At 32.6% G+C, this 20,187-nt stretch overlaps 1 protein-coding gene across 1 annotated transcript in view; it reads left to right on the top strand.

Annotated features, from left to right (window-relative positions):
- The window catches only part of LOC107447875 (uncharacterized), a 109,401-nt gene that overhangs the window by 54,178 nt on the left and 35,036 nt on the right, over positions 1 to 20,187 (top strand). The window contains exon 2 of the mRNA XM_021148952.4: positions 17,843 to 18,365. Coding sequence (XP_021004611.1) covers positions 17,892 to 18,365 — 474 coding nt within the window. The 5' untranslated portion in view covers positions 17,843 to 17,891. The remainder of the gene's footprint in view (positions 1 to 17,842; positions 18,366 to 20,187) is intronic.

Below are 20,187 nucleotides of genomic sequence, written 5' to 3'. Positions count from 1 at the left end.
TACATTACAAACTCTCACGTGAGTCATGATGATTTATCGCGATTCGTATTCACGCGTATTCATCTAACTCACGTGTACTCAAATTAGTGTTATTTTACTCACTTGAATTACATCACGCTTTATATAATTTTTAAATTATACACTTGAAAAACTCTAAAACTCGAAGAGATAATGCGAATTTATATTATCGTGGGATTTTTCCAAATCTTTAAATTTAATTAAAATACATATTTTGTCTTTCTATTACGTCATCCTGTAAGCGGCTGTTTTTTCGAAGATATGTTAAAAATATATTTACAAATGTTTCTTTCATTCGTAATTCAGATTATTCGGAATGTCGGAATACCGAGGTACGATTTTGCAGTGTTCTGTTGTAGTTTATAGAACGAAACATTCAAGCTTATTTTCTAAACAAGCTATCAAGGTTGCAGCTATTTCAACGAAACTGCAATATACATTTATGATATTTTTGTAACAATTATTTTTCATTTAATTTATTGTATTTGAATTCTATCCCTTGAATCAAAACCGATCCACATGGAGGATACACAGTTTTTACGCATGTTAATTTCCATAGTCTAATAATTTTGATCAAGACACCGATGCCAAGATATTGCTAAAATAAAATATCGATTCAAATCAAGTATGCGAAAATTGACAACGAAAATAAACAAGAAAGTTGTCTGTTTCTCACCTACATTATACCTATTTCTTCGGTTTCTTTGCTGAATTGGGGATTATTTTTACATTTATTAGTTAATTATCTATAGTTTGGTGAGCTTTTTATTATGGGCACGGCTCAAAATGTGTGTTTAAGAAAATGCATATAGTTCACAGTGCGTGATTAAGAATATAGGTATAGTTTGAAATGCATGTTTAAAAAGATGGACACAGCTTAAAATGCGTGTTTTACAAAATGGACTCAGCTCGAAATGTGTGTTAAGAAAATGGACACAGCATTTGATTCCGTTTTAAAAACTTCTTTCATGAAAATTGTTCTTTTTATTTTTTAAAGAATAAACTAATGAATCTAGATAAATTCGTAATGTATTGTTATCCATTTTCCTTATTATGGATTAAAAAATGTATCTTGGAATTTTTTTTTTTTTTTTTCTGTCAGACATTAAAAGTCAAAAGTTTCTTATTTAAGGTTGTTACGAGTTCTAGAAATATATAATAGGGGAGAGTGGGGTCAATTGTAAAATTTTTTACTTAATTATTTTTAACTAACAAAAAATCCAATATATTATTAGCATTAATTGTAACGAGTAAAGTAGACTATCCTCTACTAGAAAAAAATACCTTATTTTAAATGTTATTATATTAGTTATTAACAATTTTTGACAGTTGTGCACTTGTTACAATTGTCCCCACTTACGGGGTCAATTGTAACAGTTCATAAATTCAACTAAAACATAGTCAATTATGCATATTATCATAGTTGTGATATTTTTTTATTGATCAAAATAGTAGTGATATTTTAGGAGTAAAAATAATAATGAGCAGAGACTTAAAGGGTTAAACTTTTAACTTTAAGGGATTAAAAATTTTAATTTATGCTGTGAAAGGTGACAGATAAAATAATGCACATGCAACATAATATAAATGATATAGGAAACTATTGGTGGTTCTTAAAGAGTTAAGTAATCGTTTGTAAACATACGATTATTTATTTTCAGCTGTTACAATCGTCCCTTTACTTATTGTTTCAATCGTCCCCAAGACGCCATTTTAGCTTCATTTGTTAAAAACAATGCTAGTTAATTAACAAAGCTAATATTTTTGTTGTTGTTGAAATCTTAATTAAGGCGTCCAATTACATATTCGGTTAATAATTTTTATTTGTTTAAACAAAATTACTTTGTTACAATATAATATTCTAATACCAAAAAAAGTACTTACGTATCGTAAAAATATCTTTTGTGATGTAACTCTTTCAAAAGTACATAAAAATGGTTGCCAGCAGGGGTGTTCATGTAACAGAGATTTATTAAATACACCTTGTGCGCCACCTAGGAACCAAATCTGGAACTCGGCACTCGAAATTTTTGCTCTGTTACAATTGACCCCACTCTCCCCTATAGTTTGAAATGCATGTTTGAAAAGATGGACACAGCTTAAAATGCGTGTTTTACAAAATGGACTCAGTTCGAAATGTGTGTTAAGAAAATGGACACTGCATTTGATTCCGTCGTTTTAAAAACATCTTTCATGAAAATTGTTCTTTTTATTTTTTAAAGAATAAACTAATGAATCTAGATAAATTCGTAATGCATTGTTGTCCATTTGCCTTGTTGTGGATTAGAAAATTTATCTTGGATTTTTTAAATGTTTTTTATTTTTTATTTTTTTGTCAGACATTAAAAGTCAACAGTACTTTATATAAGGTTGTTATGGGTTCAAGAAATTTATAATAGTGATATTGAAGAAACGTTGTACGAATCCTACTTTTTGCCAGTTTTTTCAAAATAACAATTTTAATGAGTAATCCTATTTTCAACAAAACCTTTTGAAAAGAAGTTTTTATCAACCTTGCTTTTAATTAAATTTCTTGAAATAGAATTTTAAATGAGTAATCCTGTTTTCGACGAATTCTCTGGATACAAAAATTTTATGAGTAATCCTGCTTTTAATGAGTTTTCTCGAAATAACAATTTCAGCAAAGAATCCTACTTTTAATGATTTTTCTTGGAAAATAAGTTTTTATGTAACTGACTGAACTATCTAATTTCTCAGAACAACTGTCTGCAAAAGGTGTTCTCTAGAATTTTAGGTTTCCGTAGGAAAATTACAAGGGTTCCGAGAGTTAGGATTTTTTTTTAACCGGTAGATGACAATTACTTATATCCAATCCATAATTTATTTAATATTTCGGTTATTCATGCGAAATTAATTTGTGAAAAAATTGCTATGAAACATGTACATAATTTTAGAAACATTTACTCAATAAATTCAATAAATATATTCAATAAAATATAAAATCGATATGCATTTAGAGTTTTTTTCATCAAACTTTTCAATTCAGAAGCTCAATCATTTAGGGTTTCATACATAGCTTGAAAATATTGGAAACCGTTGTCCTAGAACAGTAGTCTCCTAAAAGTGGGCAGTGGAGCCCTAGTGTTCCGTGGAGGATCACTGGCTTTCCAAGTATTAGCACAGCTTTATTTTACCCAATAATGATGTTTAAAATCTGTAATTATATAACATAATCTTTATAATATTTCTTTCAAGTGGCATTTCTCTATCGACTGGCAACACTATTATTATTCATTTTGTAAAATTTTTAAAAGTAATAATTTAAATAATGTTGAATAGTTTGTTATATTTTAAGTATTTATTTAGAATGATTTTGTATTTTTATAGAAATAAAAACTTAGATTTCTTTTTTATCGGTTCTAAAATGGCTGTAAGAATTTTAAACACAAACTGTGCTATGGTGCCGCATACTGTCATACCATTATTGGTGACGGAACTTGGTGTTTTTCGAGTAATAGCATAATGTTATAAGATACTCAAGTTACATAAAGAACTTTGACAACATCGTGGACATGAATAGTTAAAATTGAAATTAAAGTTACTTCCACGTTGGCAGCAAACAGACGATGAAAAAATTTGGTTACTATATTATTTAGAATTTTTAAGATTTTCAAATCTTAAAAACCTTAAACTGTTAAAGAATTAGAATATTTAAATACAGTTGTACTGCGCGTTCATCTTGATAACTATTAAAGTTTATATGATGTACGTGAAAATTTTGAAAGGTGACCAATCTGGTCGCCAAAGGTCGATAGTATTGTATATTTATATAAAATTACGCAAGAAAATGCCAATGGAATAGCAATATTTTGAAAATATATATATATTTTTAATAACAATATACTGATCAAATTATGAAAATAATATACATTTATAAAAATAATTGTATTAGTATTTCTCATTGAAATTTTCAATTCAGAACAATGTAACTGAATTCAAGAAGAAGGAATTGCGTTCTTTTGATAATTATTCTCAATATCTATAAAAGTTCTTTTTCGAAAACCATAATTCTGTTTATTTTATTCATTTTCAACTTACGCATACACCAAAAACAACTCATGCTTACACCAAGAGCAACTTATTCAACTTATGGGACATTATGAATTTGGCATTCTGGTATGAAGCCTAATTTTAAAACTATTATTGATAGAGCGTTCAAACTATTTCACACTAAATGTTTTCAAAATAATTTATAGTCTTTCTTTGGTTTGTTGTTGGTAAATTTTATTGATGAAGTCGGATTTTCCGCCTAAAGAAGCTTGATGATTTAAGGTTCCAGAACTGAGGAACTGCTGAACCAGAATCACCGCGGCCATGATGATACTATCTATCCATATGTACCTGTAGTCATTCTTCGTTGTGTAGCTGATATAAAAGAGAAGAAACGCGTACAGCTATTCGCTCTTTAATTCAAAAGAAACCTTCATCGATTGGTTCGTCCTCCATATCCCGGATGTTTCAAATCTTCATATCTCACCTCCTCTCCACCAATCAAATGTTATATTTAGCCGCAGCATCTTTTCCGCTCTAAAAAGTTTTCATAATATTTACTCTGAATAAGTTAAAATAATCATTATGCTTACTCTATTTGTAGATAGGGTAGCTCACAGCGGGCTATCAAGGACAGGTCAACATATTCTTTTTAGGGGTGGTCACTTTTTAATATTTTGAATACTTCTCTTGTTTCATAGCAGGAAAATAGTTTGAGGGAAAACTTTCACTATTTATAATGGATATTTTCATAATAATGGATATTTTGTAAACATTATTTTGTAATAAGATTTTAGAACACTTCTAATGAACTTGGTAAACACCTTGATGTTTTTAATATGCCTTTTACTGATTTTAAAAAATTGTATTTAGATGTACATTCTTTTTTCCTCTATGTACTTAATCTGTAACTCTTTTTTCATCTGAAGTGTGCGTTTCACCACTAAGAGCAACAAAAAAGCAAAAATACTTTTAGGAAGGAAGGATATAATTATAAAATTTGCTTTCGATATTTTTTAAATAAACTTACTATGTTTTCGATTATCGAACAAGAACGAGATTTAGAACAAAATTAAAAATTAGAAAAAAGTTTTTATAAGTTATTAATTAGTTGGGTGAGAACTGTAATTTTTTATCGATTTTTTTTTCCTTTTTTTTTGGGGGGGGGGGGTAGAATTTATTTTAAAAATCCTTTTTGCTGTGCGATATTTTTTAAATCATTTTTATTTTATTATTGCCTTCTACTTTGTAATCTCCCATTTAAATAAATAAAAAAACAAATGAAATACATATTTTATCAGTGTTCCTGGTTGGGCACATATTTATTGGGAACATATTTTAAGCAATTGCACATATTTAATGTAAATAGGAAAAAAAGAGAAAAAAACTTGGGTGCAATAGTATTCAATAGTTGTTGATATCATTGATAGCATTGAATGTTAATATCAATATGTAGCTTTCAAGAGGATAAATGGTAGATAAGTAGCCAACAAAATACACATTCATTTGAAGTTTCCTGCGAAATTCTAGGAAATATAAATGTATAAAAATAATAAATAAATAAATAAAACTAACGTAAAGAGAAAGATATGATCGGAGCAAATATTTGCACAATATTAATCTCATATATTTACTTCATAGACATAAAGAATTAAGATCGAAAGGAGGAAATTAGGAGAAATAATGTTTGTTTTTCCCCTTTTTTTTTGTACAAGACATCAGGCATCAATAAAATCATCTCCCATTTTTTCCTTTTTTGTATATTTTTACTAATTCAAACAGAAAAAAATGTCTTTTCCCTCAAAACAATATTTTGTTGTTATAGGGGAAGGCTAAAAATTTTTATCTCGCTGTGGACATAATTTTTTTCTTCTTTAGTGTTAGCCAAAATGGCGGTGGCTCTGAAACTTGTCGTGGTAGTGGACTTCTCGTAATTTGTCATACTCGTTATATCGAACGTTTAGGGCCCATGTCCAAGAGGTTGTAGGTTCGATCTCCGCCTGCCGAAGATTCCCCGTGTAGTAAATGGTGACTGATACCCGTTAAATATGTCGGGTCACAAAGTCCTCCATTGTTTCCATAACAAATCATAACTCTGGGGGTACTTATGCTTGACTTTGGTGTTCTACTAGTAACCATGTCTTTACGATCTATCCGCTGCTGGACAAAAATCTGCGCTGAAAAATATCACATATGTTAAAACAAAAATCACAGTTAGTCTAAATAACGAGATTTAATCGAATATTAATGAAATATTATCGAGATTTAATAATATCGAAATGTTAATAGATTAATATTTCGATAACAGTAAAGATAAGTAATAAACAAACAATAGTTTTTAACATACTTTAGCCCGAATAAGGGTTAAAAACGTTCTTGCATTTTTGATTTAACATGATTTTTTTGAAGTTATTCGTTCCTTATCTGAAAATTAGTATAAGCTACCAAATAGACGAAGATTAAAAATGCAGGTAAACAACTAAATTAGTAATAAAAATTCGAAATTGCGCTTATTTATTTCAATTGTAATTACCATATTCTCATTCTTAATTTATTACCTTCTCATAAATAAGCATTTCAAGCAAACTCACTGTATAATTTGTTGATTGATGAAACAGAAAACATTCTAAAAAGACAAACACGGAATGGCTCAACCCTTTTCTTTTCCAAATCAATTAGGATTCTGTTGTCCTAATAAACATTTATGCAAATCACACGAACCGGTGCAATGTCCGGCATAATGACATCATCTGCATTCAGTAGGGGATAAATTGTGGCCCCGCCCACTAAGATAGACGTTGCCCCACACGTCTGCAAGATCAATAGAGCCGTAAAAATGAAGTAGAGCGCTATTAACAGATGACACAATAAAGCATAATGAAATATGTTATGGCTCTTTGGCGATTTTATGGAAGTAATTTCGATCAGTGTCTATTTCTAGTCTTTTGTTTTGGTTAAAGATTGCACTGTTTGTTTATCCACACTTTTCGATATCATAAAAATTATTTGTTTATAGATCTGTTTTTTAGTGTGACTTTTTTCGTTTTTTTTTCGATTTGTTGATTCGATATTGTGTTCAAAGTCATTGAAGCAGTTTTAAAATCTTTTTCTAGTTTGGAAGATCTGTAATTTCTTGTCTTGTTTTTTTTTTCTTCTTTTATTTTTTAACTTGTTTATCGAATATTGTGCTACAAATTTCTGCAGTAATAAAAGCTTTTGATAATTGGACAATGCAAAAACAGTGGTCTGATATTTCTCCTAATTTGATGCTGAACAACCCAAACAGTTCTGCGAAGGAACACCTTTTTTTTCTCTTTTCAAATTAACACCAAATCGAACTTTTATTACTATATTGTAAAAAAATTTGTGTACCCTAACGCCAAAAACGGTGGTAACTACTTTGCACTTAAGTGGTGTAGTGAAATGTCATACACTGTGAAACATTTTGGTATATAATTGCCACGTTTTTGGTGTTAAACTGAAATTTTTATAGTGTATAATATACCTTTTTTACTTTTTCGTTGTTATAGTTATATCCATTAATTCATTTTTGTTTGTTTATTTACTGACACGTATTTTTACACGCATTAGAATCAAATTATTGCATAAACATTGCCTGCCATGCCTGCCTCAAAACCATGCAGCCATTGTAAAAACATTTCGTTTAAAAAACCAAGCGCATTTTTGTAATATATTCGCACTGTTTCTTTCAAACAATTATTGTTTTGTTGTACGCTAACTAGTGTTCTGTACTTAAAAGTGCATTTATTTTACCTCAACAAAAATAGTGGCAAAACTCCAATTATTTTTTTTATAATTTTTTTATGTACACTGTAAAAACTATGGAGTAATATCTCTCCATATTTGATGTTGAACAACCCAAAAAATTGCGTTAAGGAACACTTTATTCCGGGTAAATTTCAAATCTAGCTTTCATATTCGATTTAAAGAGTGTAATTTAAATCTTAACACTTAAAATTGAATAATTTTACACCAAACTCTCACGCTTTCACACCATACTCGAAATATTTTCAGTTCTGAAAACAGCAATGTTGGCGTACTACCAGTTCTTGCCTTTTAAGTATTGAATTCGTTATTTTCTTTCTATACAAACTGTATGAAAATGCATTTGGAATTCCAAAATCAACTGTTGGTCACAGACAACATAGTTAGAAAGTGGAAGAATGAAAAAAGTGTACAGGACTTCTAAGATCAGAAGCCCCAAGAAAAACGACTCAGCGTCAAAACACGTTAATGCGGAGAATTTCGGTTGCTGACACAAACAAGAGCCGCTAATCCAATACGCAAAAAGATGTCCACCGAACATGGACTTACAGTGAGTAAAACCCACAATACGAAGCCGCCTGAAAGCAGTTGGATTGTATGCACGAATTCTTGTAAAAAATAAATAAATAAAAAATTAAAAAATAAGATAACAAAAACTCTTATCCGGACAAAATATAAGATAAACGGATTGAAATTAACAAAGGAGCACGAAGCATGGAAACCCAAATATTGGAAGAAGGTCTTTTGGAATGATGAATCTAAATTCGATTTGTTTGAGAGTGATGACTGACGTTTAATTCACAGTCCAAACAGAAACAGATCAGTAATGGTCTAGGGAGCTTTCCTTCATAAAGACGTCGCCCCCTTCTTACACAACGATGGTAGTATAGATCAATATGTTTATAAAAACATTTTTGAAGTTCCTATGCCACCTTATGCTCGTAAAAAGATGCCCAGTGAATTGATGTTTCATCAGGATAATGACCCTAAGCACACCTCCAAAATTGTTACAAGATGCGTTCATAACGCCTTTAAACCAATAGAACACCTTTGAGAATTTATCGGAAGAAAAGTAGAAGCACGAAAGTATTCTCCTGAATGGACAAGTCGAAATGTACGAAATTCTAAGTCCGTTATAAAAGACCTCCTTAATTTCATGCCTAGATGGTGTGCCGTAGTCATTAAAGCTAAATGCTAGGCAACGAAATATTAAAAATTTCCCGCATTTTCTACCTTTAAGATGATTAATTTCTAGAAAAGCTTAGAAAAACTGAAACATCTCAAAAATTTTTTCAAATTCTCGGTTGGTGTTCGTTAAATTAAATTTTTTCAAGCCTATTATTAGTTGTTTAGTCCCATGTAGTTGACTAAAGTAGGATGACTAAAGCTACAAACGACTAATTAAAATCATAAAATAATTTCCGCTTACAGAAAAACATCGTCTCAAAACTTTGATCCCTACATTGTAAAAACTGTACTGAAATACCCATCCGAATTTGGTGTTGGAAAACTAAAAATTGTGTGAATGATTACTTCATTTCAAGTTAATTCCAAATTGAGCATTCTTACACTCTTCAAAGGGTTTAGTTAAATCTTATCACCAATAATAAATAAAGCGTACACCGCTTTCGTTGGCGCGTTTTTCGGAGCTCCGTAAATTTGGCGAATTATTAGAGTAAATTTTTTCTGTTAAATTATGGTAGGGCATGTTTTAAATGCATAACAAATGCTTTTGGACATAATATTTGGTGAATAATTGTGACATTTCAAGACAATGGCAATGTGGCGGTTTCTTTAATTATTGGTAAAAAAAAAAAATTGTGGTCAATTAATTGCCAAGTAATTTCAATCTTCTTCTTGGATTGATTTGACAAACTACTCATTTCGAGCCACGATGGCTCAGGGGATAGAGCGTTCGCCTTCGAATGCGACGAACCGGGTTCGAATCCCAGTCGATACGAATTCCGCATCCGACTTGCACCGACCACAGTGCTGACGTGAAATATCCTCAATGGTAGACGGATCATGGGTTAGAGTCCCCTTGTGGTAAGGCTAATTGTGGGAGGTTCTCGTAATTTACCTGTCCATGTAACGCAAATGAGGGTTAGCTCCATCAAAAAGTCGTCCACGAAGGCAAATTTCTCCCCAATACTCGATCCAGGAGTTCCCTTGTCTTTTGGATTGGGTTCAAAATTACAAGGCTACGGAGTTTAATATTAGTAGTCGTAAACCAATAAAATTGGGTCGGCTGTTCAACGACGGTTATAAAATAAAATAAAAACTACTCATTTAACTGTTATGTTATTCATGTTCTATTCTTAGTTGTAAAATAAAGTTATTTATATTCTCGTGAGAATCTCATAAATCCATCAACTGTATAAAATAATTTTATAATATATAACCACCATTTACTTAGTTTTGTACGAATTCATATTATTGTCGGTGTTGGGTGTTCAAAGTATGTTGCCACTTGAAATTTAAACTCGCCAAATAATTTTTTTCGAAAGTGAAAATAATTCTAGCATGGTGTAAAATCGTAAAACCTAAATTAAGGGCCTCATATCGAGTCTTGAATTAACAAAATTAACAAAAGAAGTTGGGTTAATGGTTTGACATTGAGGTTCGATTGTTCATTTACAGCAGTGTTTCCCAAACTTATAACTTTTGCGTACCCTTTCTTAATTTTTCGTAACACTGTGTACCACAAATAAAAAAAAAATGAATGCATTTTTTACTATTAAAAAATTGCACTAAAGTTAAAAATCACAACTGACTGTTGACACCACTAATTATTAACTGCTAACTCTGCAAAAAATAGCCAATAAAAAAATACGTAATCGTAAATTTTCATGGGTAGCTTTGTTTTTAAATATATATTTTTTAATTTTTTGTTCGTTGCAAGATATTTCGAATAAGGACGCGCATCCCCGCTAAACTGTTCCTGTACCCCTGAGGGTACGCGTGGCACAGTTTGGGAAACACCGATTTACAGAAATCAGACTATTCAATTTTTTGCTGAGCTTATTTCTATGTAAAAGTCAACAACGTAGTTTCACAAATATTAAACTTAGGAAAAGAATTATCAAGCAACGAATAAAAATTAAGAAGATTTCTCTCAATATCCAATAAACGTTTACGAGTATCTCGAATAACAGTACGTAGAATTGCCTTTTCACACCTATAAACAACCCTATCAACAATGATGAGAATAATTAATGCTACATTTGATTTGAACAAAATTAGGAATGATTGATAAACGCTTGCGGTTAAGCAAAATAACCTAAATGATAAAGAAATTGCCATCATTGAATACTTAATAGTTTAAAATGATTAACATTAAAACTATAAAGAAAGAAAAAGAAAAGCAACATTTAGAAACGGAAAAGCAAAAATGTTAAACCAAAAATTAAAAATCTTGCCTAGTAAGAAAACTAAATAATATCCACATATACCAGTACGTTTATAGTCTATTAGCAATTAATGCGGGAAAAAAGATATCTTGAAATTTCATTTTATCAAATTTTCTCCTTTATTTTCAAATTCTGAATCTTTTAGTCTTTTTATTAGCTATCTTTTTATTGCTTGAACTCACATTTTCTATACTTAAAATTTTTAATTAGTTTAAGAGGCGAAATATAATTTGCGATGAAAAGTTTTTCCCGCGGTATGGCATCCACTTAAAGAAATAAAGAGAATTTGAGGGTGCCCCTTGATTCTAGCCAAGTTGTGATAGCGGTTGATCGCCAAGCTAGGCGATGTTGAAACCCAATTGTAATTCTGATTGGTTTAGATTTTAGCTTTATTTTTAAATGTTCAACGGTATATGTAAACTCATGTTTGTGAAAATTGCAACACCATGAAGGACTTACGCGAGTGAGCTGAAATTTTCAGGAAATCTTAAGTAGAGCATGATATGCAAATGATTAGAATTTCAGACCCGTAGCGCATGCGTATGCTGAGCAGCGCCCTCTGAACGGCGGATGGATCCGAATAAATAGACGGTTGTAGCAAAGCTAGTATGGTTATCGGTGGTTATCTGCTAGTGGTAAACGTTAGCTTAGTCATTACTTATGCCTATTGGACGAAAGAGAGCGAGATTTCAACAACTTACGGGGTTTAAACAGGGGAGAATCATCGGCCTTCGTGAAGCTGGATTATCTTATCGTACAGTAGCCCCTCGTGTGCAGCGTAACAGCAGCACAGTGATGCGTGTTTGAAAGCAGTGGAAGGACGAGTGTCGGACAACTCGGAAATCTGGGAGTGGACCCCGAAATGTCACGTCAGCTCGTGATGATAGACACTTGTTCGGCGTTGCGCTAACGGACCGTACGGCTCCCTCTAGACAACTAGCAGCACGGTGGCCAATAGCTACAGGTGTTTCATTGTGTGCTTTATCAATTCGTAGACGTCTGCTGCAGCGTGGACTGCGCGCAAGGACTCCTTTATACAGGATCCCCTCACGCTAAACCTTCGCCGCCTGCGGCTGCAATAGGACAACCAGCATAGGGACTGGCGTGCTGATTGGCAGCGTGTCGTGTTTTCTGATGAATCTCGCTTCAATTTGAGGTACCATGATGGCCGCATTCGTGTCAGACGCTATGCCGGTGAATGCCGTCTTCCGGAGTGCGTTATCGAACGCCACAGTGGACGAACACCCGGAGTTATGGTCTGGGGTGCCATAGCATATCATGGACGATCTCAATTGCTACGAATTGTGGGTAATCTGAACAGCAACCGGTACATCAGTGAAGTTCTACAGCCCCAAGCTGTTCTCTTCCTTCAAGCCTTGCCAGGTGCTGTATTTCAACAGTACAATGCCCGCCCTCATATTGTTAGGACTGTTCAATCCTTCCTTGCATCGCGACAGGTACAACTTCTTCCTTGGCCGGCGTATTCCCCGGATATGTCACCGATTAAACATGTGTGGGATTTCGTTGGTCGGCGTCTCGCTCGTAATCCTCGCTCTGTTGCTTCTACAGACGAACTTTGGGTACACATGCAAACAGTATGGAATTCTCCTCCTCAGACAGACATTCAAAGTTTGCTTGACTCCATGCCATGTCGTGTAGTAACACTTATGGCGGAGCGTGGTGGCTACATAAAATACTGATTTTGATCTCTTGTTATTGTTTGTTTGCCTTGAAAGTTTAATCATTTATTTGTATCACTACCACTCAACTGTGTATTAAATTTCATTCAATTATGACGATTCCTTCATGGTGTTGCAATTTTCACAAACAGAAGTTTAATTTCAAAGGTCCGTCAGTTCTACGTTGGATACCTGCTGACAAGATTACTTTGCTTCTCGTCAATAAGATCGAAGGTATGTGGGCAGTCATAAGAAGGGACTTCAGAAAAAATGTCACCGCCAGTCCGGTACTACAGACGCCATTTTCGATTCGTATTTCGCCGAATTTATGTGGCGATGGAGGCACACAGATTCTATTCATGATAAATTCAGACAGTATCTAACTGTTATTAGAGAATTCTGTGCACCTAAATCTAAGGATATTCAAGCTTAATGGAGAAGGGAGTTGTTTTTTTCCTTTTCTTTCTGTGCTTACACCATTAATTTTCGTTTCGATTCAAAATGCATTTTATTGGGTTTATTAATTTTTCTTATATTGGGGTCATTGCAATTTTATAAAGTTTTGGCCGATATTTCGTTGAAATTTTCCAATGTTTTATTGAAATATCATTATATTTTGGCAGCCATTCCTGTTACCACGGTGTTCCGCGCAAACAGGAATGATGCCAAACATAAGTCGCCAGTTTCGCCAAGGGGCACCCTCAAGTATATTTTTACCGATTTGAGTTTATATATTATGATAATTAAAAAATAATAATAAATAAAAAATAAACATATGAAGGGAAACAAGACATTTAAAAGCAATTATTTATTTATTAAAATAAAAAATCGGTGAATCATTGTTTACTTTAACTAGATTGAGTGATTCAATTGTTCCATTGCTTCAAGACCAATCCATAGGTTCAGGTACATCTCCTTTCCTCTCTTGTTGGCTTAAAATCCTGCCAAATTGTTTCGAGTTGCCTCTTTGACCATCTTTAGAACTTTCTGGCTCTGGGAGATTTTCCATCACTTGACCACTGACCAGGTTTTTCGACTGTGAGTTCTGATATAGATACTCCAAGCGCTTGCGAAAATAGCATCTGAGACCGGGTAGGATAGGACCAACACTTTCTCCGCATCTCTTTAATTCTTGCCTCAATTCCACATCAGACAAATCAGATATATTTTTTATTTGACTCATTTTTTTATATAAGTAAATTTGCAAGTCATTCGACTTATTTTTAATAAGTCAAAAATTATATTTCGTTTTTATGACAGTTTATCAAAAATATGTTGTTTACGGAAAAAAGTAGACGAATCTTTTAAAGAAAATTATGCTTTTGCTGACTATACGCTGTTTCTAATTCAAGTCGTTCAATGTTGCAGTTCATAGAATTATACCTGTATATTAATTTCAGATTTGACGCTTATCTACATGAGTTATCTACATAAAGGTTGAATATTTTCTACGTGAAATTAGAACAATTATACTCGATGCTCATTAATTAAATCATGAATGTTTAAGCGTTTAAGGACGATCCTTTCTGACGTCATCATAACGCGTGTCACTAAGTTTCTTTTGGCCCAACCAAAGAATATAGAAAGGAGAAGTCCAGCTTTTCGAACTAAGGAGGAGAAGTGCTCAGTGCGGTACGCTATTCCAGAAAAACAACCTACAGGGTGAGTAACATACTCAAATTCAGCAAAGTATTATTTGAACTAAGATCCAGCGCATGCGCATTAGAAGCAAAGTAACAGTTAGGCTACGCGCAAGGAGCTTTGATTCAAGCAATAAAAACTTGTAAATTACAAATTGTTTTTGGTCGCCTTCTCCTTTTTACATGGTGGACGCTACAAGACGGAGGCTCGGACGGTGTGCAGACCATCCGTAGGGTCAGCAGGAATTAGAAAACAGAAAGCCTTACGTTTCAATTTTTTATTGTGAAATATAATATTTCTTTCAATTTGTTTTTGTGGAATATGTAATTTCATCGATGAACGAAAAACTTGTGTGGTACGTCGTCTGTGAACCGATTGTTGGACAACTTACCATGAATGGTTGGGCACGTTGCTTTCTGCCAACCGCCATTTTATTCTTTCTTTTATGTCAAAATGTGTTAGCAGATTCAGTTAAAATGAATGATATAAATGCATTCTCAAAGAATTATCTTAATTAATACTACAGTACTGTTTATCAATAGTGCAAAAATACAGAGCAAAGCAACAAGAGAAAGCTTTTCTTCTTCACTTCAACTCTTCCTTAACCCCAATACAGGTAAGGAGGAGAAGAGGGTGCCAACTCGTTTCAAGAACCTCTACTATTGTGTCCCTAAATGTTGTTTTCTTCTTTATACACGGGGACCTCATTTAGCCTTGAGAGACTGGTTTACATTATGCCAATGGAAGCTAGACTTCTTCCCCTATGTAGTACATTCTTTGACCCAACTGCGCCTTCTTGCAGCATTTAAAAGAAACAGTTTATTCAGTAGATATAAGTAGATTAGTTCCATAGTATTCAATAGAATAGTTGCCACATTACGGTACATAAAGTAGTGTCTCGGTCAAATTTTTTTTACTGCTTTACGATCCTATTTGTAGCATAAATGAATTATTGTTTTAAAGTTGTTTTTTGTTGTTTGCTGTTTGTTTTTTGTTGTTTAAAATTTTTTTTCATGATTTATTGTTTTAAAGTTGAGTTTTTATGCTTCATTTCAATCAGAGTTATTGAATTAAGATTTGATTGTGTGAATTTATGTTAGTGATCCAAAATTTTTATATTTTGTGCATTTATGTAGAAACATAAAATTTCTAACACTTAGAAAAATGAAAGTTTCTTACATTTTAGTTTTATAGTACGTAAAAAATATTTCCTTCATATTTTTATTTACTAATGTTTATTTCTAACTCTCATGCAATAAATTCTATCATAAACAGAGAAAATAAAAATAAGCAAATCTACATAAAGGATACTTTTCGCAATTTATTCTTCAATTTAAAAGGAGGAATGTTACATGTCATTCATAAAAATATGTATTTTATTCTACAGTGATATAAATTTAATAATTAGATAAAAGGTGAGAAGTTAAAATATTTAAAATAAATCGACATTTACTTTGAAAATATATTTTTTGTCCTCATTAACAAACGTTATCCTTAACAGCATTGAAGTATCTCATAAAACTAAAATAAAATAAATGATCAAACGTTTATAAGGAACTTTAAAAGTTCAATTAAAAATACTAAGAGACAACAATAAACTCATAAATTTATTAATCGAACAAATAGTTAATCTTTCGGCGTAGCTTTGAGCCAAAACTGTTTGTGCCAGACTGTTGACATTTGACGCGCATCGATAAAAAAAAATCGCATCATCTTTCTATATATCTAGAGTATATCAGTATTTGTTTTCGAGATCATTTATTTTTAATTTTGTAAGCAAAATCAGAGCTTTGTATTTTTATTTATTTCAAAGCTCAGGAAAATAACGATGCCTTTCTTAAAGTACACAGCGCTCCCCAGCGGCAGCAAGCTTAACTACTTGTTGAACCATAAAGTAATGGTTTTTTTTTAATATATTTACTTAATTTATGAAATTCTCTTTGATTTGGTTATTTATTTTTCGATTTTTTTTATTATTATTATTCATTTAAAAAAATTTCATGATGTCAAATGTTTATGAAGACAAAGTACATTTTTTAGCACTTAAAGTAGTCAATTTGATTTTCTAAAGTTAATTACGATTCTCTATTTTTCTTGTACGATTGTATTTCTAAGTTGAATATAATAACATACTTGGCGTGCCCCATTAATAATTATGAACTAACGGAAGATTATATACGGATAAATATTATTCCTTATTACATAAGTACTTTTTGATAAATTATCTCATTTCTCTACTTATAGTAGTATTTATCAGATAACAGAACTAAATAAAAACAAAATAAACAAAGGTAAATAAAACTATACTCCCTTTTGTGAATAGAATTGGTAAGCTTATACATAGCATTGGTGAAGCTTATACGATAGCTCCACTCTCCACGCTTTACTCCTCCATTACCATAGTTTCTCTTGTCATTATATATATATATATATATATATATATATATATATATATATATATATATATATATATATATATATATATATATATATATATATATATATATATATATATATATATATATATATATATATATATATATATATATATATATATATATATATATATATGTATATTTGCAAGTATATGGAAACTTAGTAGAGCAGAGATAATTTCGCCATTGTGATGACTTTCGCTTTTATGTTAGATGAAGAGGAAAACCACAAAATCGCCATTGGTTGCCAAGCTAACGAATTTAACCCATGATTTGTTTATCACAATTGAACTAATTTTAAGAAGTTTTTAAAAATCTCTTTAAATTTTATTAAAAATTTTATTCCAAAATTTTAAGCGAAAATGTATTGAATTTTTATTTAAGGCTGCTTAAAAATAGGGAATTTGCAGCGTAGAATTTTTTTATTTTATTTACCCAGTATCCTAAAAAAAAAAAATCAAAATGGATGTCTTGCAGTCCTTCTATGACGGCATAGCTTCGCAGATTAGTGTAAAAGTAAATCAAAATGCATTCGCATCATCGAGGAAGTTATAAACACCTCTTATTGTAGTGCCATCTGCTGATAATATAGAGAACCTCCGTCGGGAATATGGCGATTTTACTTTAATGTGTAGTTACTGGCCATTATACTTGGAGACTTAAGTTTGTGTAAACTTGATGAAGAGCGATCTAGTTCAGCCTTGATGCATATTAGAACATAATCGTAACTGTCACTGCTAGCGACGTAGTTTGTTTAGCCTTGTCTACAAATTCCAAATAGTTTTTATTTTTTTATTTTTTTTGACAATTCAAACTTGTTTTTAGTTTAACCTTTAACTCAATGATAATTTTGTTTCTTTAGGTTATTCCGTCCGAAAAGAAAACGCCGTCCTGATGGTTTATTTAAAAAGATGACCTTCAAAATGCCTATAGTGTCTAAGGACGAAATGGCTCTACGTTTTCATCAGAACTGGCGAGAACAGAACCCGGATGATTTTGTCGACGACAACGGAGGTGTCGACGATTGTCTTACTAACCTTAATTGGTTGCAAAATCTGAACATCATGACAAAAATCGGGGCACCGACCCCCGAGACACCACCAGCCAGCCCTGTGCCCTCTCCGGACTCTTTCCTATCGTCTAAGACATCTCTATGTTGTGGAGAAAGGAATTTAGTAAATAAATCAAAGAACAATTTCTGCAACAAACCTGTTGTAGAGGATGTGGACTATAAGACGAATGGAACAGTAAAACCACCTTACTCTTATGCAACTTTAATATGCATGGCCATGAAGGCCAACAAGAACAAAATGACTCTCTCAGCCATTTATAAATGGATAAAAGAGAATTTTATGTATTATAGGAATGCTGACCCTAGTTGGCAGGTAAATTTTTTTACTTTATAACCAATTCTTAGTACTTTTGAATGTTACTAAAATGTAATTGATAAAATTAAACTTGTGGTACAATTTTAATTAACTATAGGCGAGTTGTAAAATGCACCCTATTGTGTATAAATTATGTGAAATGATCTTGGAGATAAATTAGAAAATTCTGAACAAAATATATAGTTTCTGCAGACCACATACATAATAATTTTAGGTACCATTTCGTCTTAGGGAGCCGTAAAAATTTAAAAAACTATTGGCGCAAATCGTACTAGTTAATCGTAAATGTACAAGTGTTGAGGCATATCGTACAACATCACTCATAGCGTCGACCATCTTGGCGGTAATCCAAATAGCATCTCGAGAAATGTGAAAACATTATTTTCCTTCAATTTTAGATTCCAATGAATTAATAAGTCAAGATAAAGGGTCTAGAACACAGAATTCCTTTATTGATTGTGATAATTTTTTTTACAATCAAACGATTTCATTATTTTCACATTCGATAACTTTTTTGTAACCCAACTAAGGAAAACCAATTTTGTTAAGCATTTTTATTAAAAAAAATGAATAAATTACTTAATCATATATATAAAAAATATGTATATATATATATCTAACAGTCTGTAGTGTTTTCGCTCCCCCCCCCCCCGGTCTTTCAATGTGAAGGGCAAAAGCTTTTGAAACCGTGTTCCGCTTCTCCTTCGTGTGCCGTAGGGAAAAATGTGGGGTGAAACGTCGGTGTTTTCAAGTCTAATATTATTCCTTTTATAGTAAAATCTTATGACTCAAAAGAATAAAGGGTACTAGTTAATAGAAAAAGTTGATTGATATTCGAATATCTCTAAGAAATAAAGTACCTGCTCTAAGTGAAAAGGCTTCAAATATTCTCATTCCTTTTGCTACTTCATACTAAGCTGGGTTTTCAACAGTTGCTGTTCTAAAGAGCAGCCGTCACCAAACGATGGTCCGTGAACCACTGGGTTGGAGGAATACGAAAGAATTCTTTACATCTACGAGATAATTTTCGGCAAGCAAAGATTTTTCGTTTGGTAGTGTCGGTCAAATTTACCCTCACCCTTCTCACTTGTGTGAATTTAGATCACATTGTATTAATTTTAGAACTGTTGTTGAGAAACTGACCCAATTCTAAGTTTACGATTTCCAATGTTCAACTCCACATCCGTGTAATTTTGAACTCAATTCTGAAGACAAGGGAACTCCCGGATGAAGTACTGAGACAAACTAGCCATCGCGAGATTTTTTTTTATGGAACTACCCCGCACTTGCGTTACATGGGCAGGAAAACCATGAAAAGCTCCAACGGTTTGCCCGACGGCAAGGAGGTTCTACCCCATGATCCTTCAACCACTGAGAATTTACGTCAACACTGTTGTCGGAAGCAGAATTCTTGTCAACCAGCAACCGCTGGGACTCAAGCCTGCTAACCTCATTTAAAAACTCTCTATCCCCTAAGCCACCGCGACTCTATTTGTGGTATTTTATTTTATAACTGACTCGGAACAGCCGACCCGATTCAGAGTTTACAACTTCTCAGTTCACGACTTCCAAGTTACAATTCAACTCTGTTGCCTCATAATAGCTACCTCCCACGGTTAGCCTCAGAGCAAGGGGACTCTAACCTATGATCCGCTTACCACTGAGGATATTTCACGTCAACACTGTGGCCGGTGTAAGCCGGATGTGGAATTCGTATCGACCAGCCATTGCCGGGATCGAACCCCGGTTCACCTCATTGGAAGACGAACGCTCTGACTCCTAAAGGCCTGGTTTCTTAGCACAGGGCGCCGTCAGCTGG

The sequence above is a fragment of the Parasteatoda tepidariorum genome, chromosome 2 (assembly GCF_982258835.1).
Source record: "Parasteatoda tepidariorum strain Cologne lab strain chromosome 2, Ptep-v5.0, whole genome shotgun sequence".
NCBI classification, from domain to species: Eukaryota; Metazoa; Arthropoda; class Arachnida; order Araneae; family Theridiidae; genus Parasteatoda; species Parasteatoda tepidariorum.
This window is presented reverse-complemented; position numbering and strand designations above follow the sequence as displayed.